Source organism: Notothenia coriiceps, unplaced genomic scaffold (assembly GCF_000735185.1).
Source record: "Notothenia coriiceps isolate Sejong01 unplaced genomic scaffold, NC01 NC01_scaffold00034472, whole genome shotgun sequence".
In the NCBI taxonomy this organism is placed as follows: Eukaryota; Metazoa; Chordata; class Actinopteri; order Perciformes; family Nototheniidae; genus Notothenia; species Notothenia coriiceps.
The window spans coordinates 92,994-110,297 of record NW_011367173.1 but is presented as its reverse complement, the minus strand read 5'-3'; the positions used below and the strand labels follow the sequence as shown (position 1 = coordinate 110,297).

The 17,304-nt window shown below is 42.7% G+C and overlaps 1 protein-coding gene across 1 annotated transcript in view; it reads left to right on the top strand.

The window, feature by feature from the left end:
• The window catches only part of nav2a (neuron navigator 2a), a 60,607-nt gene that overhangs the window by 30,676 nt on the left and 12,627 nt on the right, over positions 1 to 17,304 (top strand). Inside the window, exons 10-18 of the mRNA XM_010790620.1 lie at positions 3,974 to 4,103; positions 5,908 to 6,226; positions 6,404 to 7,127; positions 8,180 to 8,399; positions 9,943 to 10,217; positions 11,311 to 11,376; positions 12,666 to 12,826; positions 13,337 to 13,519; positions 16,625 to 16,677. Coding sequence (XP_010788922.1) covers positions 3,974 to 4,103; positions 5,908 to 6,226; positions 6,404 to 7,127; positions 8,180 to 8,399; positions 9,943 to 10,217; positions 11,311 to 11,376; positions 12,666 to 12,826; positions 13,337 to 13,519; positions 16,625 to 16,677 — 2,131 coding nt within the window. The remainder of the gene's footprint in view (positions 1 to 3,973; positions 4,104 to 5,907; positions 6,227 to 6,403; positions 7,128 to 8,179; positions 8,400 to 9,942; positions 10,218 to 11,310; positions 11,377 to 12,665; positions 12,827 to 13,336; positions 13,520 to 16,624; positions 16,678 to 17,304) is intronic.

The following is a 17,304-nucleotide window of genomic DNA, read 5'->3' as shown; positions in this document are numbered from 1 at the left end:
GTGATAAATCTTAATGCTTCAAACGATATAAAGCTCAAATAATTGATATGATTCCACTGAGAACAGATAAATAATGTCGTATCAGGGCCTAGCCTCATTAGAAACGTGTTTTTCACATTACATGCCATTATGTAAACCAAATATTTATAGCCATAGGAAAAACGTGTTTTGCATGTTCCTGATCATGCTGATAAACTTTGGATAAAGTCACAACAACAGCTCCTCAGTCCTGATGTGTTGTGTCTCTACGGCATACACACACCTCACCTGTCATCTGGGACCCCTCCCACCTAACCCTGAGGGCTGTACAGTCAGAAAAGTCTAAGTGGTCTGTTTGCCTGTCTTTCTGTCTTTCGGCCTGTCTGTCTCTTTATGTGGAAAGATTCAGAGATGTGGGATTATTTGATCTATCTGCAGTGGGAGGACCAGTAGTCGCCCCTCGGACACAGGAAATCCCCTTACTTCTGCTTCACAGCCCTGTTGTGGCTGCACGTCTGTGTGTATATTTCTGCGGCGCAGATCCTGTGTGCCTGTGCCAGCGTTGGACGGGTTTTTCAGGAGGGGGGGTTACAGTACTGCCGGGCCAACCAACCCACCGACCGACCGCAGTCCCAAGAGACGTGCACAAGACACCGACCGACCGCAGTCCCAAGATACGTGCACAAGAAAAAGCCTTTTTTCTCAGGACACTGCTATTGGCCGATCCACATGGAAACCCTTTTCTCCCCCCTCTATTGGTCCCCCTTGCCTCCCCCAACTTTGCTCTTCTCTTTGGAGGTTTGACCCCTGACCTTTGACCCATTTGGGAAAGCAGAAAGCTCCCTATAGGGACCCGGCAAGAGGCGAGGTTCATCTCTGGAATGTCTTGATTTGGGTCACTTTTCCTTCTCCACTACTGTCCTCTCTGACTACTTTACAAGCCTTTCACTCTCTTTGGTGAGGTGATAGAAGTGAGTCTCTGTTTGCTCAGAACGTTTTAACTGCCCAGCTGATTTAAAGGGTCAGTTCACCCAAAATCCAACTGCTTTTCCACCACTCATCACCAGAAACAAATCCCATTCAACCCTTTTGCATTATGGCGAAGGCAAACGTCCTAAAAGGGATCCCAATGGCTAGATACTGTAAGACGTTTTATTGGGTGAAGTGAGCCTGACAGTAAAAAGCCCTTCACCTCTTCCTCTCAATTCGATGGTCTTTAGCCGTCAGTTTGTGTTTGGCACCGCCAGCTAGTAGTTTCCGTCCACTCTGATTGGCTGTAAAGGGCTCGGCGGTGGTTAACTGGCGGGTTGCTTTGCCAAGCAAAAGGCTGTGGGCTGGGCCACACCGCTTAGCCTGATCTCTAATTAGCACTGGCTTGTCAGTCAGTCAGGGTGGATCTGTCTGGGAAATTGCAGTCTTGCACACACAGACTTACAAACCATCGCTGGGAATCACACAGGAGGGCAAAGTCGGGACGAGGATTGTCCTTCAGTCTGTCTGTGATCATGTGGCTTTGACTTGTGTTGCCGTTTGATTCCTGTTGGGCAGAAGTGGCTTATTTAGGGCTCGGGTGTGTTTGTGTGCTCTATTAGTGGCGTGGCTGCAGCAGTGAAGTGGTTAACAGTCCCGGGGGAGGCTCATGTTACCAACGGCAGGGCAACTCCTTCCCTCTTCTCACCCCCCCCAGTTTCTCTCTCTGTTAGTCCAGAGAGAGACTAACAGTGCCCGAGGGATGAACCATCAGTGCAGCCAGCGACAAAGGAGCTCAATCTAGGAACCCTGCGAGAGAGAGAGAGAGAGAGAGAGAGAGAGAGAGAGAGAGAGAGAGAGAGAGAGAGAGAGAGAGAGAGATGGCTGTGTGAACTCTCAGCGGCATGAAGTCATGAAGCTCTCGGTACAGCTTGGCATTTTCCCGCAGTGCCCTGGTTCCCACGGCAACCCAGAGGCACTGACCAGGTAGATGTGTGTGTGTGTGTGGAGGGTGCAAGTGTCTCAACTTTTTACTTATACGTCTTCATTATTCTGTGTAGATCTGAGATTTTTGTTAGTTTGTATCCATGTCTGTTTCTGCATGGTTGTCCATATATCTTGTGTGTGTGTGTGGGGGACTTTCCCCATGTGGCTGTATGGATGAGCTGAGACGCTTGTGGTCACTCTAAATCTCTCAGCACCTCTCTCTGTCTGCTCCACGGATGCTTTCAACTCTGAAACTCTCCGCTCTGCTGCTCTTTGATTTATGCTGCCGGTATATCCAAAAGGAAGTCATGTTTCCCCCCCTGTTTTTCAGGTTGTTAGCAAGATTGTTCAAAACACAGCATGTACTTGGAGCAGCTGATTGAATTCATAGGTCATCTGAATCTTGGTTTTCAGCCATTTGCGATTCTTGTTTTTTGTTTAGTTCTTTTTCTGAAAGCTATAATTATGATGTTGTGTTTACGTGTTGGTGGGAAGCAAGCAGGGCTTCCAAGTTGGCTGCTCAAAAACACAGCTTTGACTTTATTTTTTTCCCATCTAAAAATGATACTTGACAAAATGATGAATGGCACTGTCATATGAAGCGCTGGGTAGTGAACTTCAGTGCTTTTTTTTGTATAAAGGGAAATCTTTCAGTTTTATAAAGAATAAACAACTGTTTGGTATCAAACCTGTTTTAAGGGAAATGTTCTAGTTTTATAGGCAGAGAGTCTTTGTTTGGCTGCCTTATTAAAACCTAATTTAGTAGAAAGACATGTTTACAACTAACTCAAACTAGGGTTGAAAAAAAGTATTGTTTGGTCATCTGGTTTTATTAAAATCAACAACTGTATCAAGGATAAAAGTAATATTTAACCGCAATCCTAGTTGGTGTGATACATGAGGGTGTGTGCATTTAGTTGTTTGTCATCGACGATTATTATTTCCCAGTTTTATTACAAAGACTTTATTGACAGTTGTTATGCATCATTAATGGACCCTCGGAGACTGTGAAAATACAGTCTGACAACACCAGCCGTGTGTGTGTGTGTGTGTGTGTGTGTGTGTGTGTGTGTGTGTGTGTGTGTGTGTGTGTGTGTGTGTGTGGTTCAGCCAACCCTGCATTGGCTATGGCCATCGGCCTCCCTCTGGTCCTTTCAGACTGATGTTTGCCAACTAGCCAAGCTTCCTGTCCCCCGCAGACTCCTGGTGGATGCACACACACACACACACACACACACACACACACACACACACACACACACACACACACACACACACACACATATTAACACATTTCCAGCATTAACTTCTAGCGTGTTTGCTCTGTTCAGATGGGTTTGTTTGAACAACTCAGACACACACACGCTCACACAGAGACGCACTGCTGTGATGTCACCCCTCCAACAAGCCTTTGTTCATATGATAGACAACCCCATTCAGCCTGTTGGTGTGTGTGCATGTTTGTACCCTAGCTGAAGTCAGTACAGATGGAGAATAAAGGAAAGGGAATCTCCAGGCAGTCTGAGAAGCCGGATCCATCTTTGACATTTATTTTAATTTCCATTTAACTCTGTATTCTTTTCTTTCCAAACAAAGGCATGCATTTAGGAAAAATTGAAATCATCACAATTTCTGACCTGTATAATAAAGTACTAAACTGTTTACATAATATTGTTTTCACATGTAGACTTATTCAGTTTCCATTTAAAGCCAAGATCACTGTGAAACAACCACACATTTACTGTACATTTAATAATGAAAAAAGGGATAAATTAAACAACTTTTTGATTAATCTGCAAACTCTTAAATCTGACTTCAGGTCATCTGGCTGTATAGTGTCGTGTTCATGGTATAACAAGCATCACACCACACTGCTGTGTCTCTGCTGACTGTCTGCTCAGTTATTTAATGTCTGTCTCTTCAAAGGGGAACAACACGTGTTTCTTTGCTTTCTGCAAAATTGCCCCCATGCGTTCCACTGTGAAAGATGTATTGTTTATGGAGTATAAAGTGAACCTCTTTCTCTCTGCGTGTCCAGCTGGGATGACAGCAGCTCTGTGAGCAGTGGCATCAGCGACAACATCGACACAGATGACATCAACACCAGCTCCTCCATCTCCTCCTACGCAAACACACCCGCTGCGAAACGCAAGGGCCTCAACACCAAGGTAAAACTTCACACGCACTCTCTCACACACAGCCATATTAAAGAAGAATATACAACTTATTTTTAATGATTGCACCACAGGCTGGGATAGCAAAATCATTCATTGATGAAATTTCATCAGATAAAAGTTGTTCATCTCTCCTGTCAGGACTGTTAGAGATATCAAGGGTAGAGTTTCCATGTAGATGGACAAAATGCATTATTCTCAGATGTATTCTGCTGGTTTACAGTCTTAGAATCGGTTCTGCACTTCTACATTAATGGGTTATTTCAGTACCTTTGAGAAATGCTCTGTTTATTAGCAACTCTTTGGACGTTTTTTTATAAAGTTCAAAAGCTGTGCTCCACGAAGGCATTTGAATTGTTGAATCCTATGGACCCATACATTAAGGTGCAAAAAAGATTTAAAATGAAACATGATGTACAATTTCCCTGTTTGAAAATATGATCTCATGAGTTTAATTTGAAGGCAGCGTGAGTTTTCCAGTGCAGTTAATTCCACATAAGGTCTCTAAAAGGATTTTAATGAAACATCCACATTAGTTCAGTAGCCTAATTTCCTACCACATTGCGATATTGTCTGGAAGAAACATAAACTAGATTTTTTAAGTGGTAAACTGATGCAACCGAATATTTCTACTTGGCCTAAAGCCAGCCTTTCCCAGCATTCCTCTGCATTCAGAGAAGAATGAGAGAGTACAGCTGTGGACTCACAAAGCTAATGCTGATGTTGACTCTGGCCTCAAGTCATTAAACACTGATTAAGAGCTGCTATGCTTCAGGAAAGTGATCGCTCAGACGATAATATTGTCAGTTGACTCGTTTGTATCGGCACACTCAGTGTTGTGGCTGATGTTGAGCCGCTCATCACGTGACGTGTGTCCGTTAAGGCTGCAAAGGTCGAGGTGCTGAAGAAAAACAAAGGAGTGCACAAAGGAGCCTTTCTCTTAGTAAAGCAGCCTTACACAGTGCAGGTTCATTAAGTCTGTTTCAAATTCTGTGAGCGAAGCAGCGAATTGCATTTTTGTAATGTTGCCTTGGCGAGTGCAGAATAGACTTAAAAACGGCCATCTTCCTTTCAACAGCTGTAAATTACTGTTAGCGAAATAAAGGCGATGGGGAGCTGGCTAATATAAAATTCTAGTTCAGCACTATCTAGCCTTCAGTATGTTTTAGATTTTAAACAAATTAAATTGTGATATTCTGGGTAATGATTGGACATTGTAAATCAGATTTATTAGATGAGACTTTGAGAAATAGACTCAAGTGGAAGTCTCTACTGTGAGACTCGAGACCTTAAAGTAACAATAATAAAGCCTCTTTAGCAGGTTAAGTCTCTGATCAAGGTACAACAAATGTAAGATGGCACAAAACAAGCTGCTTTATTAGTCTGTTACTTTGAAGGATTTGGTCCACCTTAAAAAACACTAAAGATAACCCTGAATTTTAAAAGAAAGTATCAAATATCATCTCACTTACACTAGCCATTGAAAGACCTGAAAGACTTGCACTTTCTTGTCTTGTTTTATGACTTCAAACCTCTTCTGAAGGACTAAAGCCATGGCTCTTAGTTCAAGAATAATAGTAACATTTCAAAGTAAAGTGGACAACTGTGCCCGGGCCGTGCTGCGGTCAAACAGCTTCCTGACTAACTGCTCAGGTGATGGTGGTGTGGATGCTGGCAGGATTACACAGCATGATGGCTGTGGTCATAAAATGGAGTGCTTTTTAGAGGCATTTGGCAGTGTTTCATAAAAGACGCTTTCTTCAGCAGTAATAAATCTGACGTGTGTGTGTGTTCCCAGCCGGTGACAGATGCAGAGAAGCACTCTGCCTCCACAGCGGTGCACCCGGCCTGGTCAGGAGACGAGGTGAAGAGGCCAGACGGCGGGTCGGACAGCGGGGTCAGGATGGAGCCGGGCTCCAAGTGGAGCCGCCGGAACCCCTCCGACATCTCAGACGAGTCGGACAAGGGCAGCTCGGGGAGGAAGACCCCCTCTGTGTCCCACACAGGCTCCTGGAGGAGAGGCATGAGCACTCAGGTGGGGGTGACGTCCCCCCGGACTAAAAGCAACTGTAGCACAGGCTCCACAAGCTCGGGTGGCCTCAAGACCCACAGTTCAGGTAACACAGACATCCATTATAGTATATATCAATAGAAATGAATAAATTATAGAATAGAGTAAAACCATTTAAACTTTCAATTTACTTTAGGTGTCTTAGAGTTGTCTCAGAGTGGGTGTGAAATCAAGAAGTAGCACCCACACGCCCCTCTAATGTCTCGTTCTGTTTGTCCTGTAGCAAAGACAGATGACGTGAAGGTGTCAGAAAAGGGTCGCCTCTCTCCTCGTCCCAATGGCCTACACCGCTCGCCCTCAGACGCAGGGCGCAGCAGCGGCGACGAGGCAAAGAAACAATCCATCCCCACTAGCCGCACGTCCACGTCAAACGCCCTCACACACACTGTTTCAGACCCCCACTCCCACACGCATGCCCACACCTCGCGCACCCCTACCAGCACCTTCGGCTTCAAGAAGCAGGGCCACGGGATGGTAACCATCGTTACTGCCAGCGGCGCCACCATCACAAGTGGCTCGGCTACCCTTGGGAAGATGCCCAAATCTGGAGCACGCTCACTCGCAGGAGGGTTGAAGGTCGGTGGGCACGATGGCGGGTCTGTGTTGGGTCACCACGACGACGGTTTCCTCCCCATGAGTGCCCGCTCTACACTTCAGTACCGCAGCCTGCCGAGACCCAGCCGCTCTGGAGCCACAGCGCGCAACGGAAACCGCTCCTCCACCAGCAGCATTGAGGCCGCCGTGCTGTCAGTTACGACTCATGGGAAAAACTCAATGGGCCTGACAAAGGCCAACGGCACAGGAGGCCTGCTGGCCAATCAGACGGACCGGGAGAAGGGCGTGTCGGAGATTGACAACCTGAGGAGCGGAGTCGTGATGCAGAGTGGAGGAGCAGCGACTGTTCCTCTGACAGGAAGACAGCAGGTTTCCTCACCTACACTGCGCAGGTGAGCATAACAGAACATCATTGGTATTGTCAGTGACCCCGCAGACATAATGACGACTGACTGATGAGCCATAATGAGTGGGTTATTCTCTTGTATCAGCTTGAATGCACCTTCATACAGCACACGCTCAAACACACAAAGAGAAGACCAATAAAATAAGTAATAATGCAGTCACAGTAGATGATAAACAGGGGTGAGTAAGAATTACACGTGTGGGCCTGTTTCACACACACACAAACACACACACACAGGCTCATCGAGGTAAAATCAGGCCATTGTGAAAGGCTTTGAGCTGTGCTGATCTGCTGCCAAGCCTCAGCCTTGGTGGTGCAGGGGGGAGGGTGGAGAAGGGAGGGTGTGGTGCTGGGTAATGGGAGCTGAGTCTTACCTCAGCGCTCTGCCCTCATTAATGTGAGGGAGTGATAACTTTTCAAAGAGGCTGTGTGCTGACATTATCGCCCACCGCGGCTCCAGTCATCGCAGCCTGCCATTTAACTCTAACCCAGGATTAGCGGAGAACCAGGAGAGAGTTGTGTGTGTGTGTGTGTGTGACATGTGTTTTTGTCCTGTGAGCTTCAGGTCCTTAAGGATGGAAATCAACCAGCCTGCTTCTTTGATCCAGAACAGCCATGAATAATTATGTTAAATGTGTTGTTTAATTTGCTGTTAATATTCATAATCCCCTGGAGGACAAATCCTGATGATTTGTATTACCCCATGACCTTTCTACTTGCAGCAGCATCAGTTTTAAAATAACATGTACACAGGATAAAGGCTTCAAGCTACTTCAATACCTGCAAACTTAGTTATTTAAAAGCAATGAATAATAATTAAGTGTTAAAAGTTGTTATCATGTACAGAATGCTATGTGAGACATAGATGGAGAAACTAGTTAAACAACTTACTTCATAAGTTCATATTTTTTAAGGTCACTGAAAGCATCGTTCTCTATAAAAATTCCTCAAGTAATTGATAATTTGATTAGGAAATGAGATCATTTGCCTTATTTCTGTTCTTTTAGTAGTTTTCTAACGCTCCCTTATTTTCCACAGATTGTTTGGTGCGAAGCCCAGCAACAAGTCTCCGGTCACCACGACTGAAAACATGAAGAACTCCACTGTTATCTCCAACCCCCACGCCACCATGAACCACGTGGGCACAGTGCTGGAGTCCCCCGACGGAGGGCTGGGAGGTGTGGACAGCGAGACCAGCAGCCCCATGTTTGGAGGCAGACTGCATGGGATAGGGATGGGGACGCTGGGCAGCGAGCAGGTGAGTGAGAACATATCAACAAATACCGTTCTGTCTGTCAACTCACTCTGTGAATCGTGAGAGTCTAAATAAGAAAATCATCCATGAGCTCTGGAGGATTACTGGCTGTGCTATTAAAGCTTCAGATTGCACAATATGGAAAAGGTATAAAGGTGTACTTTCAATTCAAGTTTTATAAGTCTTTTAAGCCAAGTATGGCTCCTTTTAAAACAACTGAAGTAGCCTTGTTTATCTCTAACACTGAGTCACAGGGCCAGCTACTTATTCATTAGTGACGCTGCTATTTTCAGGCGTATACAGATTTTCCAACTGCCCCCCATCCATTACTAACCATAAGCAGAGGGAAAGCCCTTTTTCTTTTTAGTTTATTTTAGAGCTGCTTTTGAGTAATTTGTAGCCATGCTAGTGGTCCACCACTTTTTCAGGACTGCAATATCTCAACAGCTATTGGAGGCATTGCCATGAAAGTTTGTAAATATATCATATCGTTCTCGTGAAGGTTTGTAATGACTTGATTCATTCTTTAAACTTGTTATAGTCAATTATTTCAAACATAAAGATACTGAATATGCATCCCCCGTTCAGGCTGGATAGAGAGTTAACAGTTAGTTTCAGCTCATCGTTTAGCTGTCGCCTCACAGCTTTACTTTTGTTGCTCCCCTCACTAATCCCTGTTTGGTGCCTCTGCTGTTTCAACCAAAAAAGCTCTAAAAAGACAGCAGGACAGTTAGAGTACCTAAGATATATTTCAGTACCTGCTCTGCATTAAAGTTGTATTAACTTTAAGCTAATTTCTACTTCCTTTAATGCTTTTCTTCCGACTGTATGACTTTAAACTTAAACCAAACTTAAATACTTTGTGTTGAGTGATAATTAGCTAAATAACACACTTAGCTAATATCATAAACATGGTAAACATAACCTGCTAAACAGCTGAATGATAGCTTTTAATGTTAGCATTTAGCTCGAAGAACCACTGTGCCTAATAGTCGCTAACTTTGGCAGGTATTATATATCACACAAGTTACAGTATGTGTTTTAAGAGCTAATGTCCCAAGTTAGCTATACGGTTTATGAGCAAACTGTCAAACTGGAAAGTTATGTGTGTTTTTATGATTAGACCACATGACTATACCTTTGAGCTTAGAGGTGATTTAGTTTTCACCTGACCAATAGCAAAAACCAACTGAATTCCTCCACCACTAATGTGTGTAGGTACTTGCTTCAATGACTGAAAGCTACATATTGCAGCAGAGCAGCAAAATATAAGCATGCTCAGTCATGAAGTCACCATCACCTTCTCACATGATTCAGAAATGTATCAGATCATGTCTCAGTCATTAAATGACTCACAACCTTTTAAGTACTAGTTATGTTTTTACAAACAGTATAGGTTCAAAAGTTTAAGTACTAAATAGGCCATCCAATAAAAACTTACCGGAGAACATTATTATAGATATTATTGACACATTTTTACAACACTATAATACACAGAAGGCCACTGATTTCTAAACACTTTAACATCCATTCTGCCTCTCCACAGGCCTCCAGCCCTGGCTCAGTTTACTCCTCCACCGGCCCCTCAAACAGCCTAACGTGGGGCACCACCTTCAGCAGCTCCTCCGCCCAGAGCAGGGAGAGCACGCTGGGGGGACACGGGGGGGCCAGCAGCATGGGATACCCCTCCGTCAGCAGCATGCACACCAGCAGCGAGTCTATCGACATGAGCCTGGGCAGCGCCAGCCACGGGACCCACAGGGAGGACACGCTGTCCGCGCTGGGCCGCACCAGCAGCGTCAAGACCGCCATGTCTGAGAGGTGAGGATACAAGAAAGGGGCATTTTGGGGTTATTCTTTTCTTTCCTTGTTTTCCTTTTCCTGGAAACAACATCAAATGTAAACTCTTTCATCTGATCTTCAGTGTAACATCTTGTTTTTGTCAAATACCACATTTGAGGTTGTTTCAAAATGTCCTACATACACTCTCTTAGCAACATTAGCCACTATAAGTTAGCCAGACCCAGTAAGATTGTGACAGTAAATCATGTTGGTTTGTTTAACTGAGCAAAGCTGCCTTTTCTTGCGTTCAACTTTAAATAATGTAAAACATTGAATGCTTAATTTCTTTCTCAAAGGTTAAATAGTGTTTCTCGTATTTCATTGCATTTCAGAGTTCATGGCTTAATTGAACTCGCAGGATAAAAAAATGGTTTTCAATCCTGCTAAACTGTTTTTAATATGTAATACTTTATTTAAAAAAGAAATAGTTGGTCATCAGCTATCATGTTGGATGCATCTGTACAAATGATAATCCAGTACAAATATTTACTCTATGTATAATGTAACGCTATGAAAATGGTCAATCTGCATAATGAGTTATTTCACTTTTCATACTTATTGAATGCACAACCTTTACTTGTAAAGGACTTTTTTAAATTAATACTGTCACTGAAGGATCTAAACAAGTCTATAGTCGGTGACCATGTTAAAATCCTGCCCAGTTCAGACATGAAGTCCCTTTTAAAGAATCCAGAATGGAGATGATGAACAAAGCATCCGTCGTGGCGAGGTGTCTCTTCTTGTTAGCCGTTCTGTCCGCGCTCGAGCTGAGAAACAAAATCCCGTGGCGTCCTCAGACGATTACACAGTAATTATGGTCATTGTAGCAGATTCCATCCTGACAGGTTGCCTGTGTAATGTGACAGGAATGCCCTCAGAGGAAAGTTAATAGCATCTGCAGTTTAAGCTTTGAGGCTATGGCTTCACCCTGCTCTCTGAGTTTTCTTATTAGCTTCATTGGTGAAGAGTCTCGCAGTTGACTTCTGTTCTGAAGAAATTCTGCATCTACTTTATTCTCTAAAACTCTCTTTCTCTGTGTCTGTTGTGCGTTTTCCTCCCTGTCTTCCATCAGTCCCCTGTCCTCCCCGTCTGCTAGCCCTTTATTCAGCCGAAACACGCTCCCTCGGAGGCAGGACAGGTAAATGTACCTGTGTGCAGTGTTAGGCTTCTGGTGAGACAGCTGTGGAGGTTCCTACTAAACCACCACCTGCTGCCACACAGAGAGCATCCCACAGAAGCTCAGAGAGACGCTGTGTGTGGTAGCTGCTTGTGTTTTATGTGTATTCTTTCTTTTATGCTCTGTGTGGTAGTTTGTGGTTATTTTTAGGACCTCTAGCTCCTGTATGAATGGGGATTAATGACACATTAAATGTGAGGTTGTTTGTGTGGATGCTGGCAGCTTCGCTGTTTTTGTTTAGTGCTCCGTGTTCACATACTGCCACCTTGTGGTAGCGTTTGTATGAGCAGTTTTAACCAATAGCATGAGAATAGGATGTTTATTATTGATTTTACACGGCAAAAATCTCAGTCTTAAGGAATGTCTTATTTTTAGAAAAAGCATATAAAAATATTTTTTAAAAATCCAAATGTAACTGTTTCAGAATTGTCTGTGCTAACTTCTCTTTATGTCAGTTTATCCATCTTCCTTAGTATGCTTTATTTCAAGAATTGGCAAGGTTGAAATTTGTTTGCACTGTACATGTTGGGATGTACTAATGTGGATAAGAAAGATTTCCGAAAATATATTACTTGAGTTAGTTATTGAGAGATACATCCACATGTTTCCTTGTCTCCTTTGCATTCCTCCTCTGAAGTGTTTCTCTCCCACAGCGGGACACACTGTGGTAGAAACACTCTGCCTAAGAAAGGACTCAGGTACTGACCTCACTTCCCGCTGGAAATGTTGTGATGTCACACACTGGTTCACCAAATTGTCTTCTGTCTTAAGATTGTATTTTTCTGTGTATACATTCACTCTTCTGGGATTGTGCTCATGCTTTAAAAAAATGCTTTTGATGTTTTTGTTTGGCACTTGGCACATGTGTTGTTGTGTTGTGCTTCTGTGACGAGGCATGTCACTTTGTGGTGGTACAGAGCTGTCACTGTGTTGTGTTGTAGCGGGCCTGATTTGGTGGCTCAAATATTTCTTTGGCTTCCTTTCTGCTTTTTTCCCCAGTTTGTGTTGCTCACAAATGAGAATCAATCAATGTTCCCACTGTTGTAATTCCTTGTTTCGGTGTCCTGATTCATCATGTTAGATCCCGGCTACTAATCAGTCTATTTAAGAGAAGAAAATCCACCTCACTGATTGCAAAAAGACTGACAAATCTGAATCATCTTGTCCTGTCAGAACGCAAAGATCCACCCTGCACTTGTTCTGTGTTGTGTCCTCGCTTCCACTTCAACCTTGTCTTTAACTTCCTGTAGGTATGGCCCATCCACGCAGCTGCGAAGCCACGAGGAGGCCCGTGATTGGCTGCGCTCCCACTCCACCAGCGGGCTGCAGGAATCAGTCGGCAACTCCCCGTTCTCCCCCAGCTCCAGCCTCACCTCCCCCTCCGGCACTCGCTTCAACTTCGGACAGCTCGGTACGCCACACACACTCCATCCAAACCCAGCACTCCTTGTGTTTTCACTTCGATCACACACAGATAATTTCTTCTCCGTTAGCAGAGAAAATGTAAAGCTTGGAAACAATTTCTAAACTCAGTGTTTATTCAAACTGCATTGCCATCAAGAGGTTGATAATTAGCAGGTGGCATTTTTTTACGGCTTGGCTTATCATTATATGGAATATTATCAGTAGATCCACAGAAAATTGATCGATTAATGACATAAAACATTAATAAAGCAAACATTCTCTTGATTTAGCATCTTTAAATGTGAGGTTTTTTGTTTTCTTCTGTTTCATACTGCCCTAAACTGAATATCTTTTGGCTTTGGTCAGACAAAATCAGGAGTTTCCAAGGTGTTACCTTGGAATATTGGAAATTCCGTTTTTCACAGTTTTCTGACATTTTATAGAATAATCAACAAGTAAAATGTGTAAAATATTGAAAAAATAAACATGTAAATAATTTCACATTTAATTCTCACAGCATCCAGCCCCACCTCAGCAGCTCAGATCAACCTCGCCAGTCTGCGCAACAACAGCCTGACCAATCATGAAGTCTCCTTTGACCCCAGCAGCGATAACCGCCTGAGGAACTCGTGCATGTCTCTTGACGAGAAGACGCGCACCATGAGCAGATCGGGCTCCTTCAGGGACGGCTTTGAGGAAGGTAAGAGGAGACAAGCAAAGGATGGATGAATATAAGGACTCTGAGTCCTGGGCCTGGCCCTCAGATTCTTGATGTAAATCGTGATTACAGTGTAATTATTTACCAATACCTGCATACCCCTGTCTCTCTATGACTCTGAAGCCTCCCCTGCTTTATTCCACATCCCTGTGCCAAAATAATACTTATTCCATTTGTTTGGAGAACATTAGGACGGATTACAACCGCTCCTAGTCCCTTTAGAAATCCATAATCAGCTTTGCTGCTGCTTTGTTTTAGTAAGCTTGGTTATTGCGAAAAGTACCCTGCCGTGGTTTTCCCACAAGCAGGCAGACTCCTCGCTCAGGAGAGGGTGCTCCGCTGCCGTCTGCTCAATCCTCAGGCCTATAGAAACACAGCACTGTTGCACACTATGATTAGGTGGGTGGGGGGTAAGTTGTATTATTGTTTACAACAACATATTCTCAATAGAAGAATACAGCCTGACACCCTAAATAATGTTAAACAGCTGAAGTTGCAAGACTTGTATTTAAATAAAATGCAATATCCACAATAAATGACAATGTATACAATTAACACCAAGTCATTTTGCACTTCAGGATCTGAACTCAGATATGAAGTGCGTTATAAATTAAACCCATTATTATTATTATTACAAGACTTTCTTTACAATTATTGGGAAAAAAATCATGATAACACAACTGTGTGATAAACAGGTCAATCAAAAAAGTGTACTTTCTTTCAAGGTTGTCAATAGATTATTTTTGGGAAATGTAGTTAATACATAAGTGCAGTTAAACATACAGAGACTAACAGTATAAAGATCCGAAGACGTATCGTGTCCTGCAGATTTAAGGGATATGAATAAAAACTGAGGGAAGAGCAACATTACAGACGGTCAAAGAGTTGAAGAGCAAATCCTGTGACACCGAAACTGGTTTTATAAATGTGCCTCAGGAGATCAGCTGTTTGCATGTTTTTTAAGAACATGGTAAATCCAGGGACCAACTTAAAAGCTCCCAGAATAATATTTAAATGTTTCTATATTCTCTGCATAAACTGTGGTTGACAACAAGTTTAGTTATAACCAAGAAAGACATTCAACATAAATGATTCCTCACTGTTGGAAACACAATTGAGTTTGTATGTCTAGATGTTCCTTTAAATAAAGCATTACGTGTATGGAGGGTCACTGTTTTGTGTAATCATGTATATGGGCTGTCACTCATCTATTGTACTCATCTTTAAAAGACACGCCTGAGCCTCACCTGATATTGTGAAGCTTAGATAAAAGCACAGGTAGCAACACCTAATGTGTACATGCACAATAACACAGACACGCAGACGTATTATTACTGCGCCCCCTACAAGCATATCTAACTCTTTTTCCAGCTCCGTGACTCTGTGTTCCCTTTCAGAGGAGGAGATAATTACAGGGATCACAGTGAGAGAGATGTGATGACACACAACACAACTTTCTCTCTTTGTTTAATGTGTGTTGGTCTGCAGTTTGTGTGTATATGTGTATGTTTCTAAGAGGTAGAGTTACACAACCGTTGTTAGATTGACAGGACAGAAGTCACATCATCCACCAACACTTTGTCAGGCCTGTCACTTCATCCCTCCGCCCGCACCCTAACCCACTCCCCTTTATATATGCTCACCTTCCCCTTTAGTCTTTAGAAACCATGTTTTACAATATTTACAGGAGATGTTCTTATCCCATAGAGATAGATAATCAAACTGAGAGGTATGGTGTTTGTATTTAGCTATAACTTTATGTTCCTATTTCCTTACTGTGGAACATTTGTGTGCAACAAATAGTAATATTTACATAATCGCAGATGAAAACCAAATCTATATATTTTTTTTTTCAATAATTCCTTTCAGCAAATCAATTATGTACAATTCTCATGTTGACTTTTATACTCCCTAGCGTCCCTTTCGCAGTGTAAAGTGAAAAAAGCACAGATTCTCAAAACTAACTCAACAAGTAAACATGTACCAACAATAAAATGTCAAACAGCACAACCTGGAAATCAGAACAATTTAGAGATCAAATGTTTGTCAGAAAAAAGCAAGAAACCCAAAACTAGGACATTTCCACAAATAATCCAACAAAACAAATTACCCTATAATTCCAAAAAGCACCAAAGCATGTTTGATGAAAACATGACTGGCAAACGTGTTTGTACCAGTTTGATGATAACATCTCACAAGATCCCAGAAAAACATTTTGCAATACAATACTATAATGAGTATTGTCCAAACTACCCAGGAAGAAATGTGAGTCACTTTAAAAAAACAGCATATTATTTTCTGAAATCTTTAGGATCCTTTTGTTGACAAAAACCTCTTGACATGTATTTGACCAACAATCTAAAACCCAATAACATTCAGTTTACTTTCATATATAACATAGAAGAGCAGCTATCCTCATGTCATAGAAACATGGCCAAGGAAATGCCATTGGAAAACAATTAAATAAGAAGAAACATTCATCCATTATCAGAATACCTTTCCTTTATTTTCTTTCAAAAGTCTCAAACAATCGTTGAGTAAAGTTCAAACCAGACAGAAGTGAACCTAAATAAATATTCTCCTTTTCATGTGGCTCCCAGCACACCTTGCTGTCTAGACCAACGTTCTGATAAAAGTGTGCAAACCAATGTGTGCCCCCCCTGTGAGGTGAATGAATGAATACATCGGCTGGGATCAGCCCGGACTCTCTGTGTGGTTGATGACATCACGCCGCTGCTGATCCTTTCTGATCTGCTCCCAGGCAGGAAACAGTGCTGCGTTGTGTCCCGGCCTCTGATGTGTGATTAGTGAATGAGTCATTAACAGAGTAATGCTCAGGCTGTCGTTAGCTGTGCCACAGTCCGACTGTAACGTGTGGGGCTTTTATCTTTATGAGCGCAGAGCTGCAGTCATTACGTTCAGAAAGGAGGCGGGAAGTGGGAACACTGAGAGGATATGTGTTGGCTGGGAAGGATTGGAGCGGAGTGGGTGGTTTGTGTCGGGGGGGTTGATGATAATCATGGTGCTGTTGTGTGTATGGATGTACTTTCTAATCCCCACTTTTGCTTGTGGTTTTTGTCTCTATAGTTCATGGATCATCCCTGTCTCTGGTCTCCAGCACTTCCTCCATTTACTCTACAGTGAGTACACAACAGGTCCATTTTAAGTTAATCAGACTTATGTGAATTATTTTTGAATCCTTGTGCAATGTATACCTTCAATACTGATCATGTTTAGAAGTTTTTATTTTAGATAACATTACTTTTTGCGTAGTGTTTGTCCCATAGTGAGGTCTGCTAAGTTTATTTTTCCACTTTAAATATCCCGCTCCGGAAGGGCACATACCATCTGACCACAAGATCTCCAGTTCAATTCCGAGCAAAATCTTTGCTTCATATCATGCCCTAGTTCTCAACATCTAACAATCTCCTTCTTTAGCAAAAACTGTCATTGTCAAGTAGCACTGAAAAAGGCAAAAAAGAGAGAAATACAAATAAACACAGATCTGTAAAATGATTGAACCGCCTTGTTTGAGAAAGCAAAGCAAAATCACATCGCTTCTGAGGTCTCCACAGTTCATGAAGATTCCAGTGCAACCTGTTTCTGCGTTTGCCTATGGAATTATGAAATATGAGTATTTGAGCTGGCAAGTAAGCTGTTACACATTTACACTCTAATCCATCCAGATATCTGACTCAAACACTTGGGACAGCCCACATGTACACACAGTAGCTAATCAGAGCCCGGTGTTAACAGCATAGTCCCCC